This window comes from Sorex fumeus, unplaced genomic scaffold (genome assembly GCF_029834395.1).
Source record: "Sorex fumeus unplaced genomic scaffold, SorFum_2.1 ptg000098l, whole genome shotgun sequence".
Taxonomy (NCBI): Eukaryota; Metazoa; Chordata; class Mammalia; order Eulipotyphla; family Soricidae; genus Sorex; species Sorex fumeus.
The window spans coordinates 64515016-64539180 of NW_026606155.1; the positions used below are offsets into that span (position 1 = coordinate 64515016).

Sequence of the window (24165 nt, forward strand, 5' to 3'; positions counted from 1 at the left end):
TCTTTACAGAAATCCCTAAAAGGGCCATGTAACTCACTCACTCCGGGAATTGTGTTAAAGAAAAGCCAGATGGCTTTGATTACCTATTTCCAAATTATTAACAAATAGACAGATATCTTTTGGCATTTTGACAATAATATGCAACTTGTATAGGACTTAAGGCAATCAGACATCATACAGAGGTTATATTGTCCAACAGGTTTTATAAATTTTGAATATCTGGAATGCTAGTTATTTTAATGTTTCCCCAACCCTCCCCTTCCCAATATATCTATTTCTTAACTGATTTTAAAAATTCTGCCGGTAAACAGAAACACTCTGCAGAGTATCAAAAGCATCACTGTTATACTGCAGATCCATTCATTATATTCAAATACAAATAAAATGTTGTACTTACTAATACAGCAACATTTCTTACCCTGATTATGATCTGTGCCACATCAAAGTCTGAAACATCATCTAAAATTGGTCGAGTTTTCTCTGGTCCATAAGCAAGGCAGTTGAACAGAGTATTAGAAAAAAAACCAGGTGAAGGACCACCGTGAACTAAAGAAATTGCAAGCATTTTGCCAGCTTCATAGTAAAGATTCTCTTTCAGTGCTGCAAATACAGACAAAAAATACATCAAGTACACTGATTATAACATATACATCATATACAAAAAGTACGTAAATTAAATAAGAAACAAATCATTTAGCATCACCTAAGCATAAAATTACTAATTAATTAAAACTACAACCATGTCTAGCCTTCACCTAAGATATTAAAAATTGTTATTTTCAATACAAACAACCTATTGGTCTGCACAGCTGATCAGGAATTAGTACTTAGGAACCTAAGTACTAACGGGGAAACTTAAAATATACAAAACAAAAAGCCACCTATAATCTGGGACTGATTAACAGGACACGTAGGGCATTTGAATTACATGTGGCCAGCCCAGGTTTGATCCCCATCATCCTAAGCCCTCAGCACCGCCAGTAGTGATTCCTGAGTGTCGAGGCAAAAGTAACCCAAGCCTTGTAGGGTGTCATCCATCCCCCAACACCTGCCACCAACAACCAAACAAACTAAAAAAATAAACACCTATCTATAATTCTACCACCATAACAAGCAGTATACACATTCTTTATTGTTTTTGTGCATGTATTTTAGTTTCTATTTTTTCACTAAGTACATGAAAGTTTAATCTTATGCTTTTCAAAAGTATTCAGATACACAGTTAGTAACTTGAAGTCATGACTCAAATGGTAGAATGTCTGCCTGTGCTGTGGGTGCAAAGGCAGTAGGAGGATCCTTGGCACTGTTTCAGTTGATTACAATCCTGGCCCACAAGCATTTTAGTTTCCCACTACAATAAAAGTGCAAGTGCTGCATCAGAAGTGTGTAATAAATACTTTTATTATTATGTATTTTTGTTTGTTTGGGGGCCATACCTGCAAGTGATCAGGGCTTTACTCCTGGAGGGGCTCAAGGAACCATTTTGGGTGCCAGGGATTGAACCTTTACCTGCTATGTTATCTCTTCAGGCCTCAAAATACTTATTATGTAAAGTATTTTTTGATAGTATATGGTGGGTAAGGTGCTTGCCTTGCACTAAGACGACCTCAGTTCGAACCTAGCATTCCGTATGGCCCCCAAACCCTCTAGGAATGATCCTGAGAATCAATGGGTGTGGTTCAAATAACAATTAAACTTACATGGGGCTGAGGAAGAGAGTACAGGGATTAGGGCACATGCCTTGCATGCACTTAACCCTGCTTCCATGAGCATCAACGGCACAGTCCTTTAGGCCCCCGCCCCCAAACACCCTCATGCTGGCCCTGGTGGTTGCTGGCACAAGGGTTCAAGTAGCACTGCAGGTTATTGCAGTGCTACTTGAACTGCAGCAGGCTGTTCCTAATCTAGTAATGCTCCCTGGGATCCCTGAGCACAGCTTGGGAGGTGCCCCAAATTAAAAGGAGGGAGGGGATAGAGGGGAGAAGGGAAGGAGGGAGGGCACTGTGTTTTGCAATACTAATACTGAAAGGACATCATGTATATCCCTATACCTCCTTTCAGCACTCAGTTCCTGTCCAGAGTGATCATTAACAACTATCATTGTCATAGTGGTGCCTTCTCATTCCTAACTGCACTTTCCCTACCCCTTTGTGGTATGTTTCCTATCATGGATCAGATCTCCTGGCCCTGGTTTCCACTGTTTTGGGGTGTTATTTTCTTACTATTTCTTACTATGTTATTTTTGTGTTATTTTCTTACTATTTCTTACTATGTTATTTTTGTTTGTTTTAATACCCCACAAATGAGTACCATTATTCTGTTCCATAGTCAGAACTCTCCCTCTGACTATATTTCACTCAGCATGATACTCTCCGTGTCTATCTATATAACCCTAATCATGACTTCACTTTCCCTGATAGCTGCATAGTATTCCACAGGTTATTTTTAAGTAAAAATGTTTCAGTAAAAAATTTATTTTTAAGAGTTCTCTTCCCACTCCCATTTTCTGTGATTTTTATCAGTGTTAGCAAAGACTTACTAAACCATTCTAATCACAGGGTTGAATATAATGCATTCTAACTAGCTGCATTTCTTTACATATGGTTTACTCAACACTGTAGCACTGTCCTCCCGTTGTTCATCCAGGTGCTCAGTGGGCGCAGTAATATCTCCATTGTGAGACTTGTTGTTACTAGTTTACTCAGAATGGAAAATAAACACTGTAACGCTGTCCTCTCATTGTTTGTTGTTTATCAATTTGCTCCAGCAAGTACCAGTAGGGTCTCCATTGTGAGACTTGTTGTTACTGTTTTTGGCTTATGGAATATGCCAGGGAGCTTGCCAGGCTCTGCCGTGTGGGAGAATGGAAAATAATGAATAAATACCTTTAGAATTTAGAGACAGATTCTTTGCCAGGGATCCTTCAAATAGTGGTGAGTTCTCAAGATGCTGCATTAAGAGACTTAAGAATTCTTGCTTTGATCCAGGATGTTCTCCTCCAAAACTATCTTCTTTATTAACATATGCTATTTCAATAGCACTTGCAGGATTGAAAGTTCGATTTCTGAATCCTTCTAATGCACTATTCCAGATATTGTCTTTATTGATAAATAATGTTCTCTTTTTCTTCTTTATCTGGAATCCTAATTCTAATAATACAGCTGAAACGTCTCTTCTAAATTTGCTGCTTTGCCTATAAAACATGAATTTAAAACACAGTAATATGTACTCTAAATGACTCTGACACAACAAATACATAGCCAATAGAAAACAGAAAAAGAAAAAAGAAAAGGTTTAGAGGAAATTCTTCCCCAACTCCCACTCAAAAGAAGATAATAGCAGCAACCAGAACCAAAATCAGTTGTTGGATAATATTAGTTTGAAAGTGAGGATTCTGGGGGGCGGAGCAATAGTACAGCAGATAGGGTGTTTGGCTTACATGCAGCTGAACCAGGTTTAATCCCAAGCATCTCACAGGGTCCCTGAGCACTGCCAGGAATAATTCCTGAGTGCAGAGCCAGGAGAAACCCCTGAACAATGCTAGGTGTGAACCAAAAGCCAAAAAAAAAAAAAAAAAAAGAAAAGAAGAAAGTGGGGATTCCCTTTCCCCACCTAGCAAATTAAAATTACTAATCTAATAGATTTGAATCAGAAATGCAAATTGTCATCTTCCTGACAAAGGGTTATAACATGCCTACTTAATTTTATCTTATTTTATATAGAGCAAAAGCAGTCTGTTACTATGTAAACTAGTTTTGAGACTATAAAATGCATTTTTTAAAAATTATTATTAGAGCTATATAATTTTAATTAAAACTACAGCCATTATTAGACAAGCAGAATTTATAGCCCTTTTAATAGCACCTTAGTTTAAAACTGTAATTTCTTAGTGTGGTCTTCAAGATAACAGCAGCAGCATCTGAAAACATATTTGAAATACTTTTTATTACGAATTCCCATAGTAGATACAAAGCATCAGAACCTCTGAGTCTCAGTAATCTGAGGCTTAAGACCTCCAGGAATTTGCGTACTCAGATGCTCTCTGCCCTCAGTTTCTCTATCTGTAATTGGAATTAGTATATTCTAAACTATTCTGTCCATGAATCAACTTTTTTTGGGGGGGGAGGGGAGACTGTGCATGCACAATCAGGATACTCCTGGCTCTGCACTCAGGAATCACTCCTGGAAGTGCTAAGGGGACGCCAGGGTGGGAACGTAGGTTGGACATGTACAAGACAAAACCTAACTGCTATAATCTCTCCTTCAGCTCTGAATCATCATTTAATATCCCAGAACTGGGATGTAGTTCAGTAGTAGTGTGCCTGTCTCCCAGAGGTGAGGCATTATGTCTAATTCCCACCCCCACCATAAAAATGTTCTACATCAATCACAAATTTTCCCCCATCTAAGGTATTACAATTCACCACCGTGTTTTATGTTTTTCTTCATAAAGTCCCTTACTTAATTTGAAACCCAAGTTGAAGGAAATCAAAGTTCTTTAGAAATGAGATAAACTTTCAGAAATAAACCTGCTATATAGAAGGGTGGGGCTGGAATGATAGCACAGTGGGTAGGGCATTTGCCTTGCATGCAGCCAACATGGCCGACCCGAGTTCGATTCCTCCGCCCCTCTCGGAGAGCCCAGCAAGCTACCGAGAGTATCTCGCCACGCGGCAAAGCCTGGCAAGCTACCCGTGACATATTCGATATGCCAATCACAGTAACAACAAGTCTCACAATGGAGACGTTAGTGGGCCCACTCGAGCAAATCGATGAACAACAGGAGGACAGTGACAGTGACAGTGACAGTGACAGAAGAGAGTGAGTTCTTGCTCCTGTATGGTTCATCTGAAATGCAGATGCTAATGTTCCAGAATATGATGGTATGTTAATGCTGAACCAAGGAATGTGACTTTCCCATATATTATTTTTGAGACCTAAATATTAAAAATGTCCCAAATAAAATGTGCGCATATTTTGCTGATACTTAAAATATTCTTAAAAATATGTGACAAACTATGAGCTAATACAAATACTACTTTAAAACATAAATTCTTCACTATTTTAAAGAGCACCCTTCCTAATTCCACTTTGACAAGCAAATACAGTTACCAAGTACTTTCATTAAACTTATTTTTTCTTTTCCTAAGTTTTAACTGGTACCATTATTTAACAAAAAAGTACTTCGTCATGCCTGCTAATGTTAATTTTTGTGTTTTCTCATTATTGGCTGAAACAAGTTCTACAAACTCTTGCAAAGCTACATAAAATTCTTGTGTCAGCTAAGCTAGTGCACAATGATATAATTCGGGTGTTAAATGTTTAAGTTTTATGTAGCTCTTATTGTATGGAAATAAGCTTTAATAATCCTAATTTGGTCATTCTAAAGAACTCACACTTAGACTTTAGATACTGATTATAAATATATTAAGAAAGTGCTTTCAACATAAAACAGGTTGATATTAAATTAAATGCCTTCAAGTAACATGGTATTCTTGATATTTTAATTTCCTACCTGGCACTCTATAAGCAAGTAACATTTTAAGCATTTTTAGATATCTTTAAATTACTCTGAAAATCTGTATTATTTCACATTCAACTTGTAATGCAACATGCTATTTTATATTCAGTTCTGTCTTGTTGTCTTTTTAAAATGATGGTTACATTGGCTTTATAGTCAAATGCTGCTATCTGCAGTTGGAAATTCTTTTCCAGAAAGCTAAAAGGTAAGATAATATTCTAAGTGATATTCTAAATGCATACAGATACTTTCTGACATACTTTTCTCAAAACACATTATTTTATTTTTCTCCAATCAAATTACACACCTCAGATCTTTACGCTGGGATCCAGGTGACTGTCTGGGTAATTTAGGTGCTGATTCTTCCAACAGACAATCAGTGATTGACACATTATTAGAACCAACTAAAGAATGTTTTTTAGCTTTTCGAAACTCCCCTGCAGATTTAAAACTCAATGTTAGCATAAGAGAAATATAAATAGAAGGAACTCCTAAGTAACATTTGAATGAAAACATTTTTTCTGTTACAGAAATATTACCTGAATTGTAGATAATAGCTCTACAGTCCAAACACTCCCAGTTCTGTTCCCATGATCGTAGTGAGGAACATGCTAAATGGGTTCCACTAGAACCACAACACTGACAGCGCTTTATTTCCCATTCGCTGAGGACATTAAGAGAAGGAGATTTCACATTTTTGTAATTATAATCCCACTATAGGCTTTATTGTCACTCCCAACTTTACCCCCAACTTTATCTCTCAGAGACACACACACTTGTACCAAATAAGGGAAAATAGTATCTGCTTTGATACACTTTTTTTTTCCTGTACTTTTTTCACTTTCATTGCTTTGAACCACCTCCTCTAAATAAATGTCTAATTTCAAATGCCTGAACTAAAATGTCAGTGTACACCTGCAGGCATAGTCACACCAGAAAGCACAGAGAGGTAAAGTCATACAAATCAAGCCTGTCAACTGTGTTCCTGACTTTAGGCCAATGCTCCTACCCCATTCAGTCTTCAGCAAAACTGCCTTCCTATCACTCGGATGAGAGAGAAAGGGAGATCCATAACTACCAATTGGGATGACAGAACCATAAAGAAAAAATAGTTAAAATAAATAAAAATTTTGAAAAAAGCCTGAAATGAATTTTAAGAATATCAACATCAATAAATCACTTCTTGGAATATTAAAGCACTTTACTAAACACAACTTATATACCAGATTTCATCTGTTCCTCAGCATAAGATTTGAGGAGCATTATTATTGTTTATAAATGAATAATAGACTTCCCAAACCAATACAGGCAAGATCTGACATCTTAAAATAAGAAGACTATCCTTAAAATAATTTTTAGATTAATAACAAAGAAAATTTTAAAAACACCAATTATGCTGTAACAAGAGACTGATAGGAAAATACAGCCCAGAATAGGGAGAAAGGAATGGGTAGAACTGCCTAGAGGAAACATTCAAAGCTGGTTAAGACTCCTCTGAGTTCTCAATTCATAGTTCGCATTCAGTCAAGTCATATTCGACAAGAAGACTCCCAATATTCTGTCTGGCATGCATGTCAAATTGCTCAATCAGATAAAAATCTATAGGGATAAAGGAGAGAGCTCAAAGGGATGGAGTGTTTGCCTTGCACAGTGGCCCGCTAGTTCAGTCTCTGGAATGCATCACCCAATTCCAGCACTTCCGAGCTAAGGAGCTCTAACAATGGTATCTAGGCCCCCAAGAACTGGAGAGACCCAAAATTAATAAACATATTTTTATTATTAAAACCTACATAAATAAAATTAATAAACATATTTTATTATTAAAACCTACATAAATGTTCACAAAGCTGGATGTTACTTTGTGATCTCTACCTCCAAAAGATACACTTGATTCTTATATACAAAACATTATAATGTACAGACAGAAAATGATCGTTGACAAAATTAGAGCCATTATCTATGGACATTATAAAAGCAATAAGTATAAAATGTCAAATCTTTTCTATAGATATCAAAAACACTGCTAGACTAAACTAGCCTCTAGACCAGTGACATCAAATAGAACGATCACGGTCACGATCATCCTGTTGTTCGTCAATTGCCTCGAGCAGGCACCAGTAATGTCTCCTTCTTCCTAGCCCTGAGATTTTAATAGGTAAAGGTAAAGGTAAAGGTAAAGGTAAAGGCCCTCCCGTTGATCGTCGATTTGCTCAAGTGGGCCCAGTAACGCTTCCATTGGAGACTTTGTTGTTACTGTGTCTGGCATATCGAATACTCTCGGTAGCTTGCCGGGCTCTCCGAGAGGAGCGGAGGAATTGAACTCGGGTCGGCCATGTTGGCCGCTTGTAAGGCGAACACCCTACCCGTTAAAAGAGTCATATTCAATTCTCTTTCAGGGCTAGGAGAATGAGACCTATCATTGTCACTGGTATTTGGCATACTGAGTACAACACAGGAAGTTTGCCAGACTCTGCCGTATGGGCAGGATACTTTCGGTAGCCTGCTGGGTTCTCCAAAGTAAAAATGAGATAAGACGTCGCGCAGCCACAAATGCGGCCATGTGCTTCCAGGAGCTGGGTTTTATAGTCTCTGAGTCTTGGCCATTGATGGGAACCACCTGGCGGGCGCAGCAGCTGGTGGGTGGAACACCTACCTACTGGAAGATGGGGGATCTGCGTGGAGAAGGCCCAGTCCCGATCCGAGCAGGCTTGGAGATCTCAGCCCCAGGACCCACATGCCTCGGTTCCTCTGCCGGTTCCTTCATGCATGGCAGAGTCTCATGCCCCCGCACCTGGCTGTCCTCACCGGGGTCCCTCGGAGGTGGGCAGGTTGAGTTTCCCTCCCTGCCCCGAGCAGAGCCCCAGAAGCCAAAGATCTCCAGAACCAGCCACAGCCATGCCGAGACCACTCTCCACACGTCTGGACAAGCATGCATGAAGGAACCGGCAGGGGAACCCAGGCATGTGGGTCCGGGGGCTGAGATTTCCAAGCCTGCTCGGATCAGAACTGGGCCCTCTCCACCCAGATCCCCCATCTTCCAGTAGGTAGGCGTTACACCCACCAGCCGCTTCCGGCGCCAGGTGGTTCCCATCAACGGCCAAGACCCAGAGACTATAAAACCCAACTCCTGGAAGAGAACAGCATCAAGCAGAAATCAAATGTAAATTAAAATTTTCAAGTAACAATTTTTTTTAAATATATGAAATAAATTTGAGTATTTTCAAAATACTACCATTTTGTCTGATATGTAATCAGTACAAAAATTTAACATGACACCTGGGGACGAGAATAGCATAGTGAGTAAAGCATTTGCCTTTGCATGCCCCAACCCAGGTTTGATCCCCAGCACCCCATATTATACCCGAGCACTGACAGGAGTGATCCCTGAGTGCTCTGAGCATCTATGGGCATGCCCTAAAACAACAACAACAACAACAAAGAAAGATAAAAAAGAAAAGAAAAAAGATTTAATATAACATTTATATTCTTTTCCTTACTATCATGGGGTAAATTTGTTTCCACAATATTCATGTTGAAGTCTAAATCCCTAGGACCTAAAATTATAACTATATTTGGAATCAGGGCCTTTAAAGAGATCAGACAAATAAGGCTTTATTCATTAACCCTATTCCAGTTTGATTTGATCCCTTATGAATAGGATATAAACAAACATGTGAAGCCAACAAAAGATGCTTTGGTAGAAACCAAGCCTATCATACCCTTTCCTGAACTCACAATCTCTAGGACATTAAGGAGAATACTTGTTTATTTTCTAATAGTACACTTTAACTGAAAGCAAGTCTTTGAGGGCTCAGAGAGATAGTACAGTGGATAAGGTGCTAGCCTTGCATGCAGCTGACCTGGGTTCAATCTCCAGCATCCCATATGGTCCCCTAAAAACTGCCAGGAGAGGTTCCTGAACGCAGAGCCAGGTGGCCCAAAAACAAACAAACAAAGAGAAGTCTTTGATAAAACACTTCTCCATTTGAAATAAGAGATCAGAATGTCTCTAGCGGCTACCACACACATAGCTCTAGAAAATAGAGCTTCATGAAAATACAACTCAAAAATAAGCTAAAAACTATTTAGTTACAATGATTTCTTATAGTTACAAATAATTTTATACTTAGCATCTCTAATTAGAGAGCCCAAGAGTACTGAATAACTAGAAAATCTACTTTCTCAAGTTAGACCTCAACTAAACTGTGAGCATAAATGAATTTCTTGAAATACCTATCAGGCATACTATAGTCTCGCCCTTCTTTGCAACGACATCTTCGGACATCACATCTCTCATAGTGCTGCAGAAGCTCTTGATAAGCATTTTCCTCTAATTCCCAAGAAGCATCTCTGCAAATAAAGCAAATAACATAGTTTATCTAAAATGTTACAAAAAGGATCAGTAATAAATTTAAGATAAAAACCTTTTACTGATGAAGAATTCAAATTTTTAAAGATAAATCTTTAACATATAAATCTACTCATGTCCTTTTTCCTGTATGTACTCTGAATTTTTAAGAGTTAAAGAAAAATTAAGCAGAATATCCTAAAACCTACACTTTTCCTAATAGTTCACTTTCAAATTTCAATTTTAGCACCATTATTTCTGAAGTCCTTAAATTAAAAAACTCTTACATTTTAAACCTTATGCTGATTCTCTGGGATAATTTATGCATACTATTTTGAAGACTATCATACTTATGTATAAACTGAAACAACTGAGTTTTCTTTTTTTTTCCCCAAGGGGTTATAAATCAGCAGCCAGAGCAAGAGTACAGAGGGTAGGGCATTTGCCTTGCACGTAGCTAACCTGAGTTCAATCACTAGCTTCCCTTATGGTTCTTCATGCCCACCAGTTAACTCCTAAGTGCAGAGCCAGGAGTAACCCCTGACCATGCAGGGTGTGGCCCAAAAAAGAAAAGAAAAAGAGATTATAAATCAAAAAGTGGTGTATTTAAGTCATAGCTCCTGTTCTCAATAATATAATAATGATGAGGAAGAAAAAGAAGGCAGGGAAATTTTACCTTTTCCAATTTTAAGTGTCTGCTTGCCCACCATCACGTAATCACAAACATGTATACCATATCCTCTGCAATTAAAGCCAATATTTAAAACATCTTTATATGTTAAAAAAAAGCTAAATCTCACTCACTTTTCAGGAATATGAATTCCCATTCTCAACATCTCCTTCTGAAATACATCAGTATTATTGCATATCGTGCACCTAAAGAAAAACATTCCTGCATTTATTGCTTGAACCTATAGGGGAAAAGAGGAAACCCATTGTTAGAAACTGAATGAAAAAGCAATCAAGTTATAAAAGAAAGCTAAAAAAAATGGAGAAATTCAAAACTGAACAAGAATAGTGAGAATAACATATAGTGAAAAAATCATTTCTTTGATATTCATTGGTTGCTCCTCAAAAAATTCCAACATATACTGATCTTAATTGAATTTGTTTAACCACTCATCACTCTCATTCTACTCTGTAAATTTCTCTTATATTAAATAAATTTATAGATTCACACCATTTTTCCTTCAGGTATTACAATTTAAAGCATTTTCCCCCTTTTTGTAGGAGGAGGAGGGTGATTGTTGGTTTAGAGCCATACCCAGAGGTGCATAGGGAAACATACAGGTCCAGGACATCATCTGGGACACCTTTATGCAAGGCAAGTGCCCTACTCAGTGTTTTATCTTTCCAACCCCTAGAATCTAGCTTCTTAAAATGTGGGTTGAGATCCTTTATGCAGTGGGGTCACAAATGATTAGTCTTAAATTTAAGATTTAGTATCAGTAAATGTGATTTACACAAAATACCTATTTTTATATATTGAGATTCATATAAAATATGGGGTTGTTAAGAAGTGTTGCAGAAATGCTGGTAAAAGTTTAAGCAGCCCTGATAGATAGGGCAGATTGCAGCTAGTATAATAGAATTCTAGATTCTAGAATTCTAGATTCTAGAATACTAGGGCTAGAGGGGCTGAAGAGGCAGTTATTGGGCTCCAGAGGTACTTGCGCATGTGCATGTGATCACTCCCATAAGGTGTGATACCTGAATGAAGAGCCAGGAGTAAGCCCTGAGCACAGTCAGGTGGAGCCCAACCACCCATTCACCCCTGCCGCCCCCTGCCCCAAAGAAACTAAAAAGGAGATAGCTCAATAGGTTGAAGTTCATGCTTTGCACAGAAAAATCCTCGGTTCAATCACCAAATGGTGCCTCCCAAGCATGAGCCGAGCACTAACCTGGAACAGCCAGATAAAAGATAAAGCCAGACATAACCTCTGGACAGTCATTCTCCGCATACACCCCCCACACAAAAAAAAAGAGAAAGAGAAATTCTAATATCACGTCATTTGAGCTCTTTATAGAATAAAACTCAAGAATTAGCCCTGTCTTATCTAATAAACTAAGTAATCAATCAAGTAACTTAGAAGCAATCAAATACATGTCTATTGATATTTATATAATCAGTGTCCCTGGGGCTGTGATTTTATATACTTACATAAACCAAACTCAAATTGTTCACTAATATTTCAATTTTTTAATGACAGAAACTCTGCATTTTCAGCATGCTTATAGATAAAAACCTACAAATACTAGGTCCAAGTGTAGAACACCTGTTTCATTATAAATATAAATGAGACACAATGTTTATCTTGAAAATAAGATTACAAAATTAACCAGGTAGTACATTTGCAACAAATACTAAAAATTGAATCCTTAAGAAAATTACTTTTTTATAAAGATTCTCTTATGAACTTTTTCCTCAAGAAGCAAAGATAATGCACCTCATGATACTGTTTATGAATTGTACTTCCTGAATTCTCTTACACATTATACTTTGTAAGAATTTCTAAAATTTATCCAACAAAATAGATTCCATTAACTGAATAATTCTAAAGTTCAAGGTTCATACAAAAAACAAAGTAATTAAGCTTTATTGCTCAACTACCATTAGTCACTAAGGACTTTATTGAAATAAAAATGTGTCTTCTGGGGGTATGGTGCCGCCAGCAGGTTACCTGCGGAACGAGTGCATCAACAGCCTGATGGTGCCTTCAGACTTCCTGATACCCCAAAATTGCCACTGTGCCTTTGGCAGGAGCCCAACAACTTGGGGCCAAGTTCACCAAGAAATTAAACTGTCAAAAGTTAGGTATATGGGAGCCACAGCCACACACCACCTCCGGCTCAGCTATAAATGCTCATTTATTGTCCTTATTTCAGAGACCCACAAATCTCAAGAGATCAAAAGTCGCAGTTCGGGTGAGTGCTGCAGCGCAATGCAGGCAAGCGGGCGCACCCTGCAGGGCATATGCCAATAGTTTATTTCTCTGGAAAAGATGGAAACAAGGGCCATGATCCAGAGACACACAAAAGAATCTCCAAACCGAGCATCTTGCTGCAGAGATACCTCTGGACTTTAAGCCAGGCCGAACTTCACTGAGGGTGCCTCAGATGGGGGCAGGCGTTGTCCTTGCACCTGCCCCATAAAAACCTCAGTGGCCACCAACTTCCAGAACCCAATGAGAAGTGCAGGTACACGGTGACAGCAAACTCCAGGCTTCAAGGGATAGAGGATGGGCTGGTCCCTCTCATCGCCCCCCCCCCCCCCACAGGACCCTGGAGGTCACACCCACAAACTACCTCTGGCTGTGACTTAAGCTCCTTAAAAGCCATGATCCAGAGACACACAAAAGAATCTCCGAATCAAGCAGCTCACTGCAGAGATTTCTTCAATTCCAGAAACACGTGGCTACTCTTGCGGCCACACATCATCTTATGCTATTCATAACAAGCAATACAAAAGAGAGTATGGGGAGATTGTCTGCCATAGAGGCAGAGGGAGCGATGAGATGGAGGAATACTGGGGTTCTGGGTGTTGGAAAATGTGCACTGGTGGAGGGTTGGGTGACCGATCATTGTATGACTGAAACTCAAACAGGAAAGCTTGGTAACTGTATCTCACAGTGATTAAAAAATAGTAATAAAAAAATAATAAAATCAAATTAACATACTGAATAAAAAAAAAGTAACGTGGAGTTCATGCCAAATTCAATCAGCTTAATCAATGGCTGAAGAAATAGCAGTACTCCTACATAAAATAAAAAAGTATCCTCTAACTTAAATTTAAAAAATGCAGATAATTTGTAAACAATTTTTATTTTACTAAGCAATAATAAAAGCCAAACTTTAAAATCCAGTCATAAACTTAAGCAAATCCTTGTTATTTGGCATTCTACTGATTACCATTTGGTTTTACATATGCATCACAGTATCACTGTCATCCTGTTGTTTATCGATTGCCTTGAGCAGGTCCCAGTAACGTCTCCTTCATCCTAGCTCTGAGATTTTAAGAAGTGCCACATTCGAGGCTCTTTCAGGCTCTTTCAGGGAGAATGAGACCCATCATTGTTACTGGTTTTTGGCATACTGAATACGCCACGGGGAGTTTGCCAAACTTTGCCGTGTGGGCAGGATACTTTTGGTAGCCTGCCAGGTTCTCAAGAGTGAGAACTGGATAATAAGATAACACACGGCCACAAATGTGGCCACGCACTTCCAGGAGCAGGGTTTTATAGTCTCTGGGTCTTGGCCATTGATGGGATGACACAGCGGCCGGGAAGGGTGTGGGGGTGGGGGAGGGCAGTTGGAGGGTGTAACGCCTACATAGTGGAAGATGGAAGATCTGGGTGGAGGAGGCCCAGTCCCAATCCAAGGAGGCTTGGAGATGAATGCCCCAGGTCCCGGACACCTGGGTTCCTCTGCCAGTTCCTTCATGTGTGAAGCTCATTCAAACGTGTGGAGAGTGGTCTTAAGCACGGCTGTGGTTGGAACCAGAGGTCTTCAGCTGCCGGGGCTCTGCTCGGGTGGGAAGGAAAACTCAACCCACCCTCCTCCAAGGGGCCCTGCTGACGACAGCCAGGCACGGAGGCAGGAGACTCTGCACTGTTCTCTTCTGAGAGCAGGGTTTTATAGTCTCTGGGTCTTGGCGGTTGATGGGATTACACGGCGCCAGGGGCAGTTGGTGGGTTCCATGGAGGAACTGGCAGAGGAACCCAGGTGTGCGGGACCCAGGGCGTAGATCTCCAAGCCTGCTCAGATTGGGACTGGACCTCCTCCACCCAGATCTCCCATCTTCCTCTTTGTAGGCATTACACCCACCAACTGCCCCTCAGCGCCGTGTAATCCCATCAACGGCCAAGACCCAGAGACTACATATGCATATTATATCACATATTTGATGCACTGAAAGCTGAGTTCTTCTTAAAAGTTTCATTTCCATTTTATTTTTGTTTTTGGGCCACACTCAAGGCAAGTGCCTTACCGACTGTACTATTTTGTCAGCCCCTCAAGTATTTTCTAAATTAAAAACAAAAAAAAAATGTGTTTAATGTCCTATTTCATATACTTGAATAGCTCACATCAGGTATGGTATACAAAGGTGGTTCTCAAAGAATCAATATTTTTATTTCTTTATTTTTTTGTTTTTGTTTTCTTTTTTTTTTTTTCTGGGTCACACCTGGTAATGCTCAGGAACTTCTCCAGGCAGCGTTTAAGGGACCATATGGGATGCCAAGGATTGGAACCAGCTTAGCCGCATGCAAGGCAAGCGCCCTAACCACTGTACTATAGCTCTAACCCTAATAATTCATTTTTTGTCCAGAAGTCATTAGAAAGTATTACTAGCTTCTACAAAGTCTACAAAACAAAGGTCTATGATCATTTATATATCTCAGCTTAATAAAATTTTTAACTTACGTGTCTTGATTTTCTAGCTTAAATGCGTAAAAGTTGGGAATTTTAATCTGTACTCACTGTGAAGAGGGATGATTATTATTATCATTATCATTATCATTATTATTATTATTTTGCCTTTTGGGTCACACCCAGAGATGCACAGGGGTTACTCCTGGCAGTGCTCGGATCACATGGGATGCTGGGAATCGAAACTAAGGCAAACGCCCCATCAGCTATGCTATTGCTCCAGGCAGAACCTGGCAAGCTCCCCGTGGTGTATTCCATATGCCAAAAACACTAACAATAACGGGTCTCATTCCCCCGACCCTGTAAGAGCCTTCCCTTACTCGTTGGGAAGGACGAGTAAGGAAAGGCTGCTAAAATCTCAGGGCTGGATGAATGAAGATGTTACTGGCGCCTGCTCAAGCAAATGATCAACAGGATGACAATGATACAGTGATACTCACTCTGAAACACAATGCTTAGGTAAATCCATCTAAATATTTTAGTTGTAGACATTAGATGGTAATATTCTAGTGCCAGGAATAATATAGCTCAAAGGGTTGGAGTGCATGTTTTACATGCTGAAGTCATTCCCTGGCAATGCATGGTCTCTGAGCATGCTTGGAGAGCACCCCCCCCACTCCACTCTCTAGGTGTGCCCCCAAAATGAGAGAGAACAAAAACAAAACAGCATGGTATCCTAACGGATGTACAAAATATAAAATGTACATCAAAAGAGTATGCTTTATATGTAAAATTTAAATAAAGCTGTTTTTAAAAGCTGCTACAGGACCTGGTGTGGCAGTATAGCAGGTAGAGCATTTTGCCTTGCAGGCCTCTGACCAGGATTCAATCACTGAGCACAGAGCCAGAAATAAGTTCTGGGAATTGCTGGCGCATGACCGAAGACCAAAAACTTTTTCTTAAAAAAGGAAAATGAACAAAAATGGGTTATAAGTATGAAAGCTAAAATAAGTCAATTCTAATATAAACTAAAGGTCAAAAATATAGCTCATCAACACTGCACAAACCTTGCATGTGTGAGGCCCTGGGATCAAAATTTTAGGAAACCCCTTTAAAGCATCTTACCTGTAAACAGTCTCTATGAAACCAAGCATTCTTACAACAAGGGCTGCGTAACACACTGTAAGTTGGAATAGGTTCAATAAATTCCAAGCAAATGGTACATGGTAAGGAGTCTCTGTAACTAGTAGCTGTAATCATCTGAACAGGTCGATGGTGCCAACAGAATGACCTAAAAATATAAGTTACAAATATTTAAAAATAGGAAAGCACAAATCTGATATTATAATTGACATTTAAAAGAAAATTCTCTCATAACTTATAAAAGAAAACATAAATCATCATAAAACCTAACACAAAAAAACAGAACTTTAAAATGTACACCTTGTTTTACCTAATAGAATCTGAGTAAATAAAATGCTACAAATTCTACCTAATGTTAGCAACAAGGTATACATACCATTGCAGCAGTCAACAGTGCAAAACAAGCAAAATTATTTAATCACAAAGTAAAATGCAAACTAAATTACAACTATTTTTCCATTTGTGTTTTCTAAAATAGTAGTTTTGTCTTCTTTCTTTTAACTAAGCAATAGTCAAATAAATATAAGCTCTGAGGTGCCTGGGAGACAGAGGGTTTGGTCCCTGGCCTGTGGGGGGGCTCCACACACCTACCACAAGCACCATCAGGGGGAGCCCCAGCACTGATGGGACTCAGAGGCCCTGACTGAGTCTCACTGGTAATTGTCTTTGTGTTCCCAATCACAGCTTGGGAAACCAAAAATATTAAAAATTTAAAAGACCAAGCACTCTAAGACTGAAAGAAATAGAACGGGAAAAAATGAGGGGGGAAAAAATCCCACAAATAACACCAAACAGTATTAATAAAATCTTTGTTTAGTTTTGAGCTACACCTGGCTGAGCTCAGGGGTTACTGTTGATGGCGTTTGGGGGACTGTATGCTGAGTGCCAGGATTTGAAACTGCATCATCTGCCTACAAGGCAAATACCTAATCCACTGGACTACCAAGGGCCCTAATAACCAGATTTTTTTCTTTTAATTGTTTTTCAGTCATGGCCACAGTTATCAGAGCTTACTTGTGGCTCTGGACTAGCAGTTATCAGAGCTTACTTATGGCTCTGGACTCAGGAATCACTCCTGGCAGTGCTGGGGAACCAGATATAGAACCCAGGTTGGCCATGTGCAAAACAAACGCCCTAACACTGTACTGGTGCACCAGCCTCTAATACCTAGATATTTGATGTTAGACTCAAGAAGCAAATATTTCAGGAACATGTATTTTTCTGGATAAATATTTCAAAGAATATTTCTTTTCTGGACTATACCAAATTTACACAATATCAATGTGCTCAATGAATAATGTGGGTTTTTGGAAAGAAAAATGGAGGATAAGATCAAAAGTGACCAATGTTAAGAATTATGTGAGGTGAAAATTTTCAATGACTATGAATTAAAGCTAATAATCAATCAGTAAGGCCATTCTAGATGAAATAAATTTTTTGGTGGTGCCAGATATGAAACCCAGGTCATGCAAGGCATGTATTTTATCAGTGAGCCAAGTCTCTCACCCACAATACATTTGGGTTTTGTTTGTTTTACTGTGCTACATCTGGTGATACTCAAGGGTCACTCCTACTCAGCACTAGAAATCACCCTTAGAGGCTCAATGCACCATGATGAAAGCGAGAGATCAAACCCAGGTTTGCTGCGTTCAATCCTACCTGCTATACTATCTCTCCAGCCTTCCAAATAAGACAGCTCTTTAAAGACAGAAATAACTTTATAAAGCAAAAGAGAAAAAGGATATAATAGTGCAGCTGTGAAAGAAATTTTACAAAGGATTTATATTGCAGGAAGAATAATATCTATTTTCTAACTTCAAAATTCACATACAACAGTTAATTAACTCACGCAAAATTGCCAGTGAATTGGAAAATACATTCTCTCTCGAGTCCACAAGGAAAATGATAACTTCTTTTACATCGGGGTGCAACACATCCTATTGAAGCACCATTTTTCTTGCAAACACTGCATTTCTAGGAAAAAAAATAACAAAATGGGATCCACAAGCTTTAATTTTTTAATACTATTATAAGAATAACAGAAATAACTTCCTCAAATAGTTTGAGCTCGTCATTTTATTCTGGGGCCACACCCACCACTGCTCTGTGCTCAAGGATCACTTCTGTCCTGACAGAAAAATGGAGACTTAACTCAAATGGGATGTCTATTATTGAAACCGGATTAGCTGCAAGCAAGGCAAGTGCCCTACCCACTCTGGCCCCATCTCATTTAGTCTGAAAATTATTTTAATTACAAAAATTTGTTCTACTGAAAAATAATCCAAACATATCAATGATTCACCACCCTAATATTCTGATAAAAATACCCTTATTTGGAGTGCATCCACTCCAAAACAGCCTTGGAGGCCCCCTCAAAGCACTGCTGGGGCACACTGGAGAGTCCTGGAACTGGAACCACTGAGGACCCTCACACTTAGCTATTGAGCTGAGCTGGCTGAGTATAACTGGGCCCCACATGTCCCTTCCCTCAAACTAGCAAGAACTTAAGATGTTGATAGGACACTGCAGGATAACACTGTTTTGTCCTTCCTCAGGTAGCTTAGGTTTATCGGGTCACACCCATCCCAGGGCACTGGAACTTGTATTATAAGTTAATATTGCCTTTCTCCTCTCCTTATGTCTTTTGAATAGTTTACCTTAAAACAATGTCCTTTCTGTATGGACACAGGAAGACAGTTAGTATTATGCTTTGTAACTTGGGAGTTGATTGACTCCGAATAATATTTACTCCTGGGCATCTGCTTTCTTGACTCAGTTGCCCCTAGTTCCTAGCACCCCAAAAGCAGGGTCCCAACGAGGGACTGAATGGACCCAGGGCAAGCTGTGAGCTACCCTGGCATCGAAATGGACTAGGCCAAAGCACCACAATACTCAACTATAAGTTGAGGGCATGATCATGGACAAATGCTGTCATGATCCAAAAGTAAATAACAACGAGACTAGGACCCTGCTGGGGCTAGGAAGACTAACCTGGCCTCAGGATCGCGGAATGTATAATGAGATTTTTATATCACTTACTGTGCTCACACAGAATGACATTGCTAGAAATATTAGAAGTAGATTTACTACAACTATTTAAGTAGATTACTAGCTGAGGAAAGAACACACCCTTGTTAAGATACCACTCTTGAGCGGATTTCCTAGTAATCTAGAGTAATCTCTTTAGATGAGATTTTATCCTTGAGTTAATTTCCTGGAGGAGTGGTCTTACCTCTCATTGTGATTTGTCAATATTCAACCCACCTTAGTGTCACCGCCTTACGTGATTGCTATATAAACTAAGACTGTAAGCTTGGAGAGCAGAGTCAGAAGTGAGAGGGCTCAGGCTCCAGAGATTCAGAGTCAGAGCCAGAAGGAGAAGGGGTTCCAGATTGGGGCCCAGGAGAGGAGGAGGCAGAGGAGAGACAGGAGTGAAGAAGACTGGAGTAAACTTTGATATTGACCGGCCTGGCCCTTGTTTCTTCCTTCATCTGCCCTTGGCCAACAGCCGGCCTGATCCAGGCCACACATAGAGGCTCAAGAGCACCAAACGCGGGCGGTGAGATACAGCCACCCAGAGAGCCCACGAACACACAACCTTCGACATGCTTAGATTTTTTACAGGACACAAACAATATTCTTCATAGCTGATAAGACATTTTATACCACATTTGTAAATATAATGGCTATATGTAAAAGTCTCATTCAAATCTCAATAGAAAACACATATTAGGAAATATCAAGAACAACAAAACATGACAAACGATCTATAGTGATCCCTCTACCAAAAGATATGTGTTCAAGTACTAATTCTGGGCACATATGGATGTCACTTCACTTGGAAATAGTCTATTTTTAAAAATTAAGACAGAGTGACTTATTCATAATTGAGTTTTAGGCATTACTATGCCCTAGCACCATTGCCACCATCAGTGTCAAGCTGCTTACACCACTGTTCCCAAGTTCCCTCTCCTGTTCTCTCCACAAGCCTGTCTCCATGACAAGCCATTTCCCCCCACCATTTTTGGGTCACACCCCAGCAGTGCTAAGGTCTTACCCCTGGCTCTGCACTTAGGGATCACTCTTGGTGGGCGCAGGGGTCAATGTGCTGTACTGGGGATCAAACCCAGATCAGCTGCATGCAAGGCAAGCACCCTACCCACTGTACTCTCTTCATTCTGATGCACATTTTTAAATCTGGTTGTTGTGGTTAGATCTCCTGCTTTTAGTGTTACTGACTCTGCAGTTTGGATATTTAACTATACCATTCCTCTACATCACTGATGAATCCAAAGCCCTGGACCCCTGTAGCCCTTACTTCCCATAACAATTTCTTGTTACCCTCCCTCGATTTCTTTCCCTCTCTGTCTTCCTTTCTATATTCTGAGGTCATGGGCTATCGAGTTATTCCCTTTAATATCTTGCATTACCTTGTCCAGTAACTGTATAAATATAATGAGAACATCCTGTATTTGTTCTTCTACTGCCTTACAGGAAATAGTCTTTATAGCAAAAAATCTCAAGATGAGAAGTGGATCGACAGTACAACAAGTAAGGTGCTTGCCTTTCCATTAAGGTGTGGCGAACAGGGGTTGGTACCAGAAGTAATTCCTGAGTGTAGAGGAAGGAGTAAGCTCTGGGTAGTGCCGGGTGTGTTCCCAAAATCAAAACCAAAACAATCTCAAGATGAGATCACTGAGATTTGGGCTAGCACTTAAATAACTGGTGTCCTTATTAGAAAAAGAAGGAAAGTAACAGAAGAGAAGCAGGGATTGTTGCTAATCTGCTATGAACCAAGAAACGCTAAAGGTTACCAGCAGCCACCAGAAGCTCAGAAAAAAGCAAGGAATGGATTTCCATGAGCATCTGAAAGCAATCCTTCTGATCGTTTTTGGGTTTTTGTTATTTTCTGGGACACATCGAGAAGTGCTCAGAACTTATTCCTGGCTCTGTGCTCAGAATCATTCCTGATGGTACTCGGGAAACCATATGCAGTGTCAGGGATCCAACTGGTACTGGCCACACACAAAGCAAGCACTTTAACCCTTGTACTATCTTTCTGGCCCTCATAGCATGATTTGAAAATTCTGGTCTCTAGAATTGTAACAGAATAAATTTCTATTTTAAGTGATTCCATTTGTGGCACTTATAATAGGAGACCTAGGAAATGACTAAAATAAATGCTCGCATTAACTGAAATGTAAAGGTATAACTAAGCTATTAGACTAATCAGCCATTTCTAAAATACAGAGGTAATTAAGACATTTTGGAGCCCTAGATATGACCTTTTATAATGATCACTTGACCCTTCATCAAATGACCATTATAAAATTGCTGACCTGTCAAGTCTCTCCAGGCCAGATTAGACTTTGTCAAAATGAGGTTCTCCCAGTAAGAAAATTGACCTGGAATTCTAGTAAGATCACAAATGTATAAACCTCTTTAGCATCAAGGCATTTTCAAATGTTCATAATAATACCCAACAAAGGATTCAGCTGTGTTGCTCTTCTAAGGTTTTTCCTTGTGTGCTGGGGCTCCTGTTTTACTGTCAATCTTCCTGTATCCTGAATATCTTATATAACTGCCTTTACATCTTTGCCTAAATTAAAACCCTCTGCATTCTTCCCATATAAAACTTCTTTATTGAAGCTGCTTATTTTCCTATCTTCCCTAATTTTCATATATAAGAGGTGGGAGTAAGATATGTATGCCTCAGGATAGAGACCAGAACATTATTTTGGTTCTCTAAGGCAGACAGTAGGCCACTAATCTATTTTTAGAGTTTTAAAATTGGTCCTTTCATTCCTCAAAAAACTAAGAATTGAGCTCCCATTTAACCCAGCAATTCCACTGCTGGGGATATACACTGGTTGCCCAAAAACACGCAGCAGAAAAATCATCTGCACTTTGCAGCAGTATTCACAATAGCCAGAATCTGCAAACAACCCGAGTTCCCAAGAACAGACAATTGGATAAAGAAACTATGGTATATCTATAAAATGGGATACTATGCTGCTATGAAAAAGGAAGTCATGAAATTGCCTATAAGTGGTTAGACATGAAGAGTAGTATCACAGAGTATCATGTGTGAAATGAGTGAGAACAAGTGACACAGATACAGAACAACTGCATTCATTTGTGGGATACTTAAAAAAAAAGTATGAGACAATATCCAAGGCCAGGGAAAACAGGGGCCAGCAGGACTGGTCAATGATTGAGTGTGGGGGTGAAGGACAGTTAGGATAGAGAAGGGACCAGCATGAAAATAACAGTTGGAAATGATCACACTGGACAAGTGTTGAAAGCAGGTAAAGGGAGATGCCTAATAATCTTTCAGTATCTGCACTGTAAACCATAAGGTCCAAAGGGTGGGGGGGGGGGGGGGGCGCATTAGAGAGGGAAGGAGAAAGGGAAGAAGAGAGAGAAGAGACAGACAGACAGACAAGAGAGAGACAAAGAGAGAGAAGACACTGCCCTAAAGATGGCAGGGGAGGGTAACTAGGGTCTGTGGTGGTGAGAAATAAGACACTCATGAAGGGACAATTCTTGGAACACTATATGACTGAACTAAATCATGAACAACTTTGAAACTATGTATCTCATTGTGATTCTAATGGCATCCACCCTTCTGATACTTACTAATTTCTGGTCACTTATGTACCTCAATATTTCAGCACCTTTCTCAGAATTTTAATTCCTATTAGTCTTAACAACTGTTTTTGATTTGTTTGAGGGGCTCACCTAGGGCTTAGGGCTTGCTCCTGGATCGGTGCTCAGGAATCACTCATGGAGGACTCTGGACCATATAGGGTTCCCAGGATCAAACCCAGGTTGACTGCATGCCAGGCAAGCACCTTACCCACAGTATTATTGGTCCAGCCCTAAACAACTTCTATGTTCACGAGACAACCTTAATTTCTCAACTTCCTCAAGTAGAAAGTCCTTCATTCCCCCCAGACTAATGATGAATCCTCCTATTATATGAAACTGTTCCAACAGAGACAACAGTGTGTAATACATTTCTATCCCTTTCCATTCTCTGACTCAGACCCTGTGGAGATCTATAATCATTTCTTGAGCACAATTATCTTCTCTTAGATTAGATAAAACAAGGGTTAAATTTCACAGAACAGGTAGAGGTACTGAAAACAACCATGCAATGTCATAGAGATGCAAAGATCAAAGATTACTGATTCACACAACTGAGAGCTTTCCACCTCAACTTGATCATTCCAACCCAGGAAACGGGGTGTAACAAAAACAGAATGGCTAGATTGACTCAGGATTCAAGGTTTGAAATACAGCAGAGTGATAATGATCCTAATTTTCTATTAGAGAAACTAATAGACATTTAACTAGTATTGACAACTTATATTTAGAAAGAGTAAATTATTTACTTACCAGTTTAGAAGCTCTATTTACTTCTTTCCGAATGTCTTCCAATAGAAAACCATAAAGCCCTTCTTCTTCTTTACCTCTTTGCCAAATTCCACTTGACATCAACTATGGAAATAGTCTCAATTAGATAATAAACACTAAGAAACTATTTTGGAATAACATAGAAAACACTTAAATATTCCAATACAGTGGACAGAAAAGCTAAAATTTCATGATTTCTAATTTATAACTGCCTTCTTTAACTGTCAGTGATAAATCATATTCGTTGATTTGGGGCCAACTCGGGCAATGTTCATGGGATCATGAGGTGTGAAGGATCAAACTGGGGTAGGCCCCTGCAAGGCAGGTGCCTTAGCCTCTGTACTAGCTCTATGTCTTCAATTATTTT

General features: G+C 39.5%; 1 protein-coding gene across 3 annotated transcripts in view; it reads right to left on the bottom strand.

The window, feature by feature from the left end:
* Positions 1-24165, bottom strand: part of G2E3 (G2/M-phase specific E3 ubiquitin protein ligase) — a 66761-nt gene that overhangs the window by 17147 nt on the left and 25449 nt on the right. For all 3 annotated transcript variants that reach the window (XM_056133611.1, XM_056133612.1, XM_056133610.1), the window contains 9 exons: positions 23781-23882; positions 18229-18353; positions 16362-16527; positions 10674-10780; positions 9755-9871; positions 6061-6185; positions 5829-5958; positions 2886-3193; positions 419-600 (listed from right to left, as the gene is read on the bottom strand). In XM_056133611.1, coding sequence (XP_055989586.1) covers positions 419-600; positions 2886-3193; positions 5829-5958; positions 6061-6185; positions 9755-9871; positions 10674-10780; positions 16362-16527; positions 18229-18353; positions 23781-23882 — 1362 coding nt within the window. The remainder of the gene's footprint in view (positions 1-418; positions 601-2885; positions 3194-5828; positions 5959-6060; positions 6186-9754; positions 9872-10673; positions 10781-16361; positions 16528-18228; positions 18354-23780; positions 23883-24165) is intronic.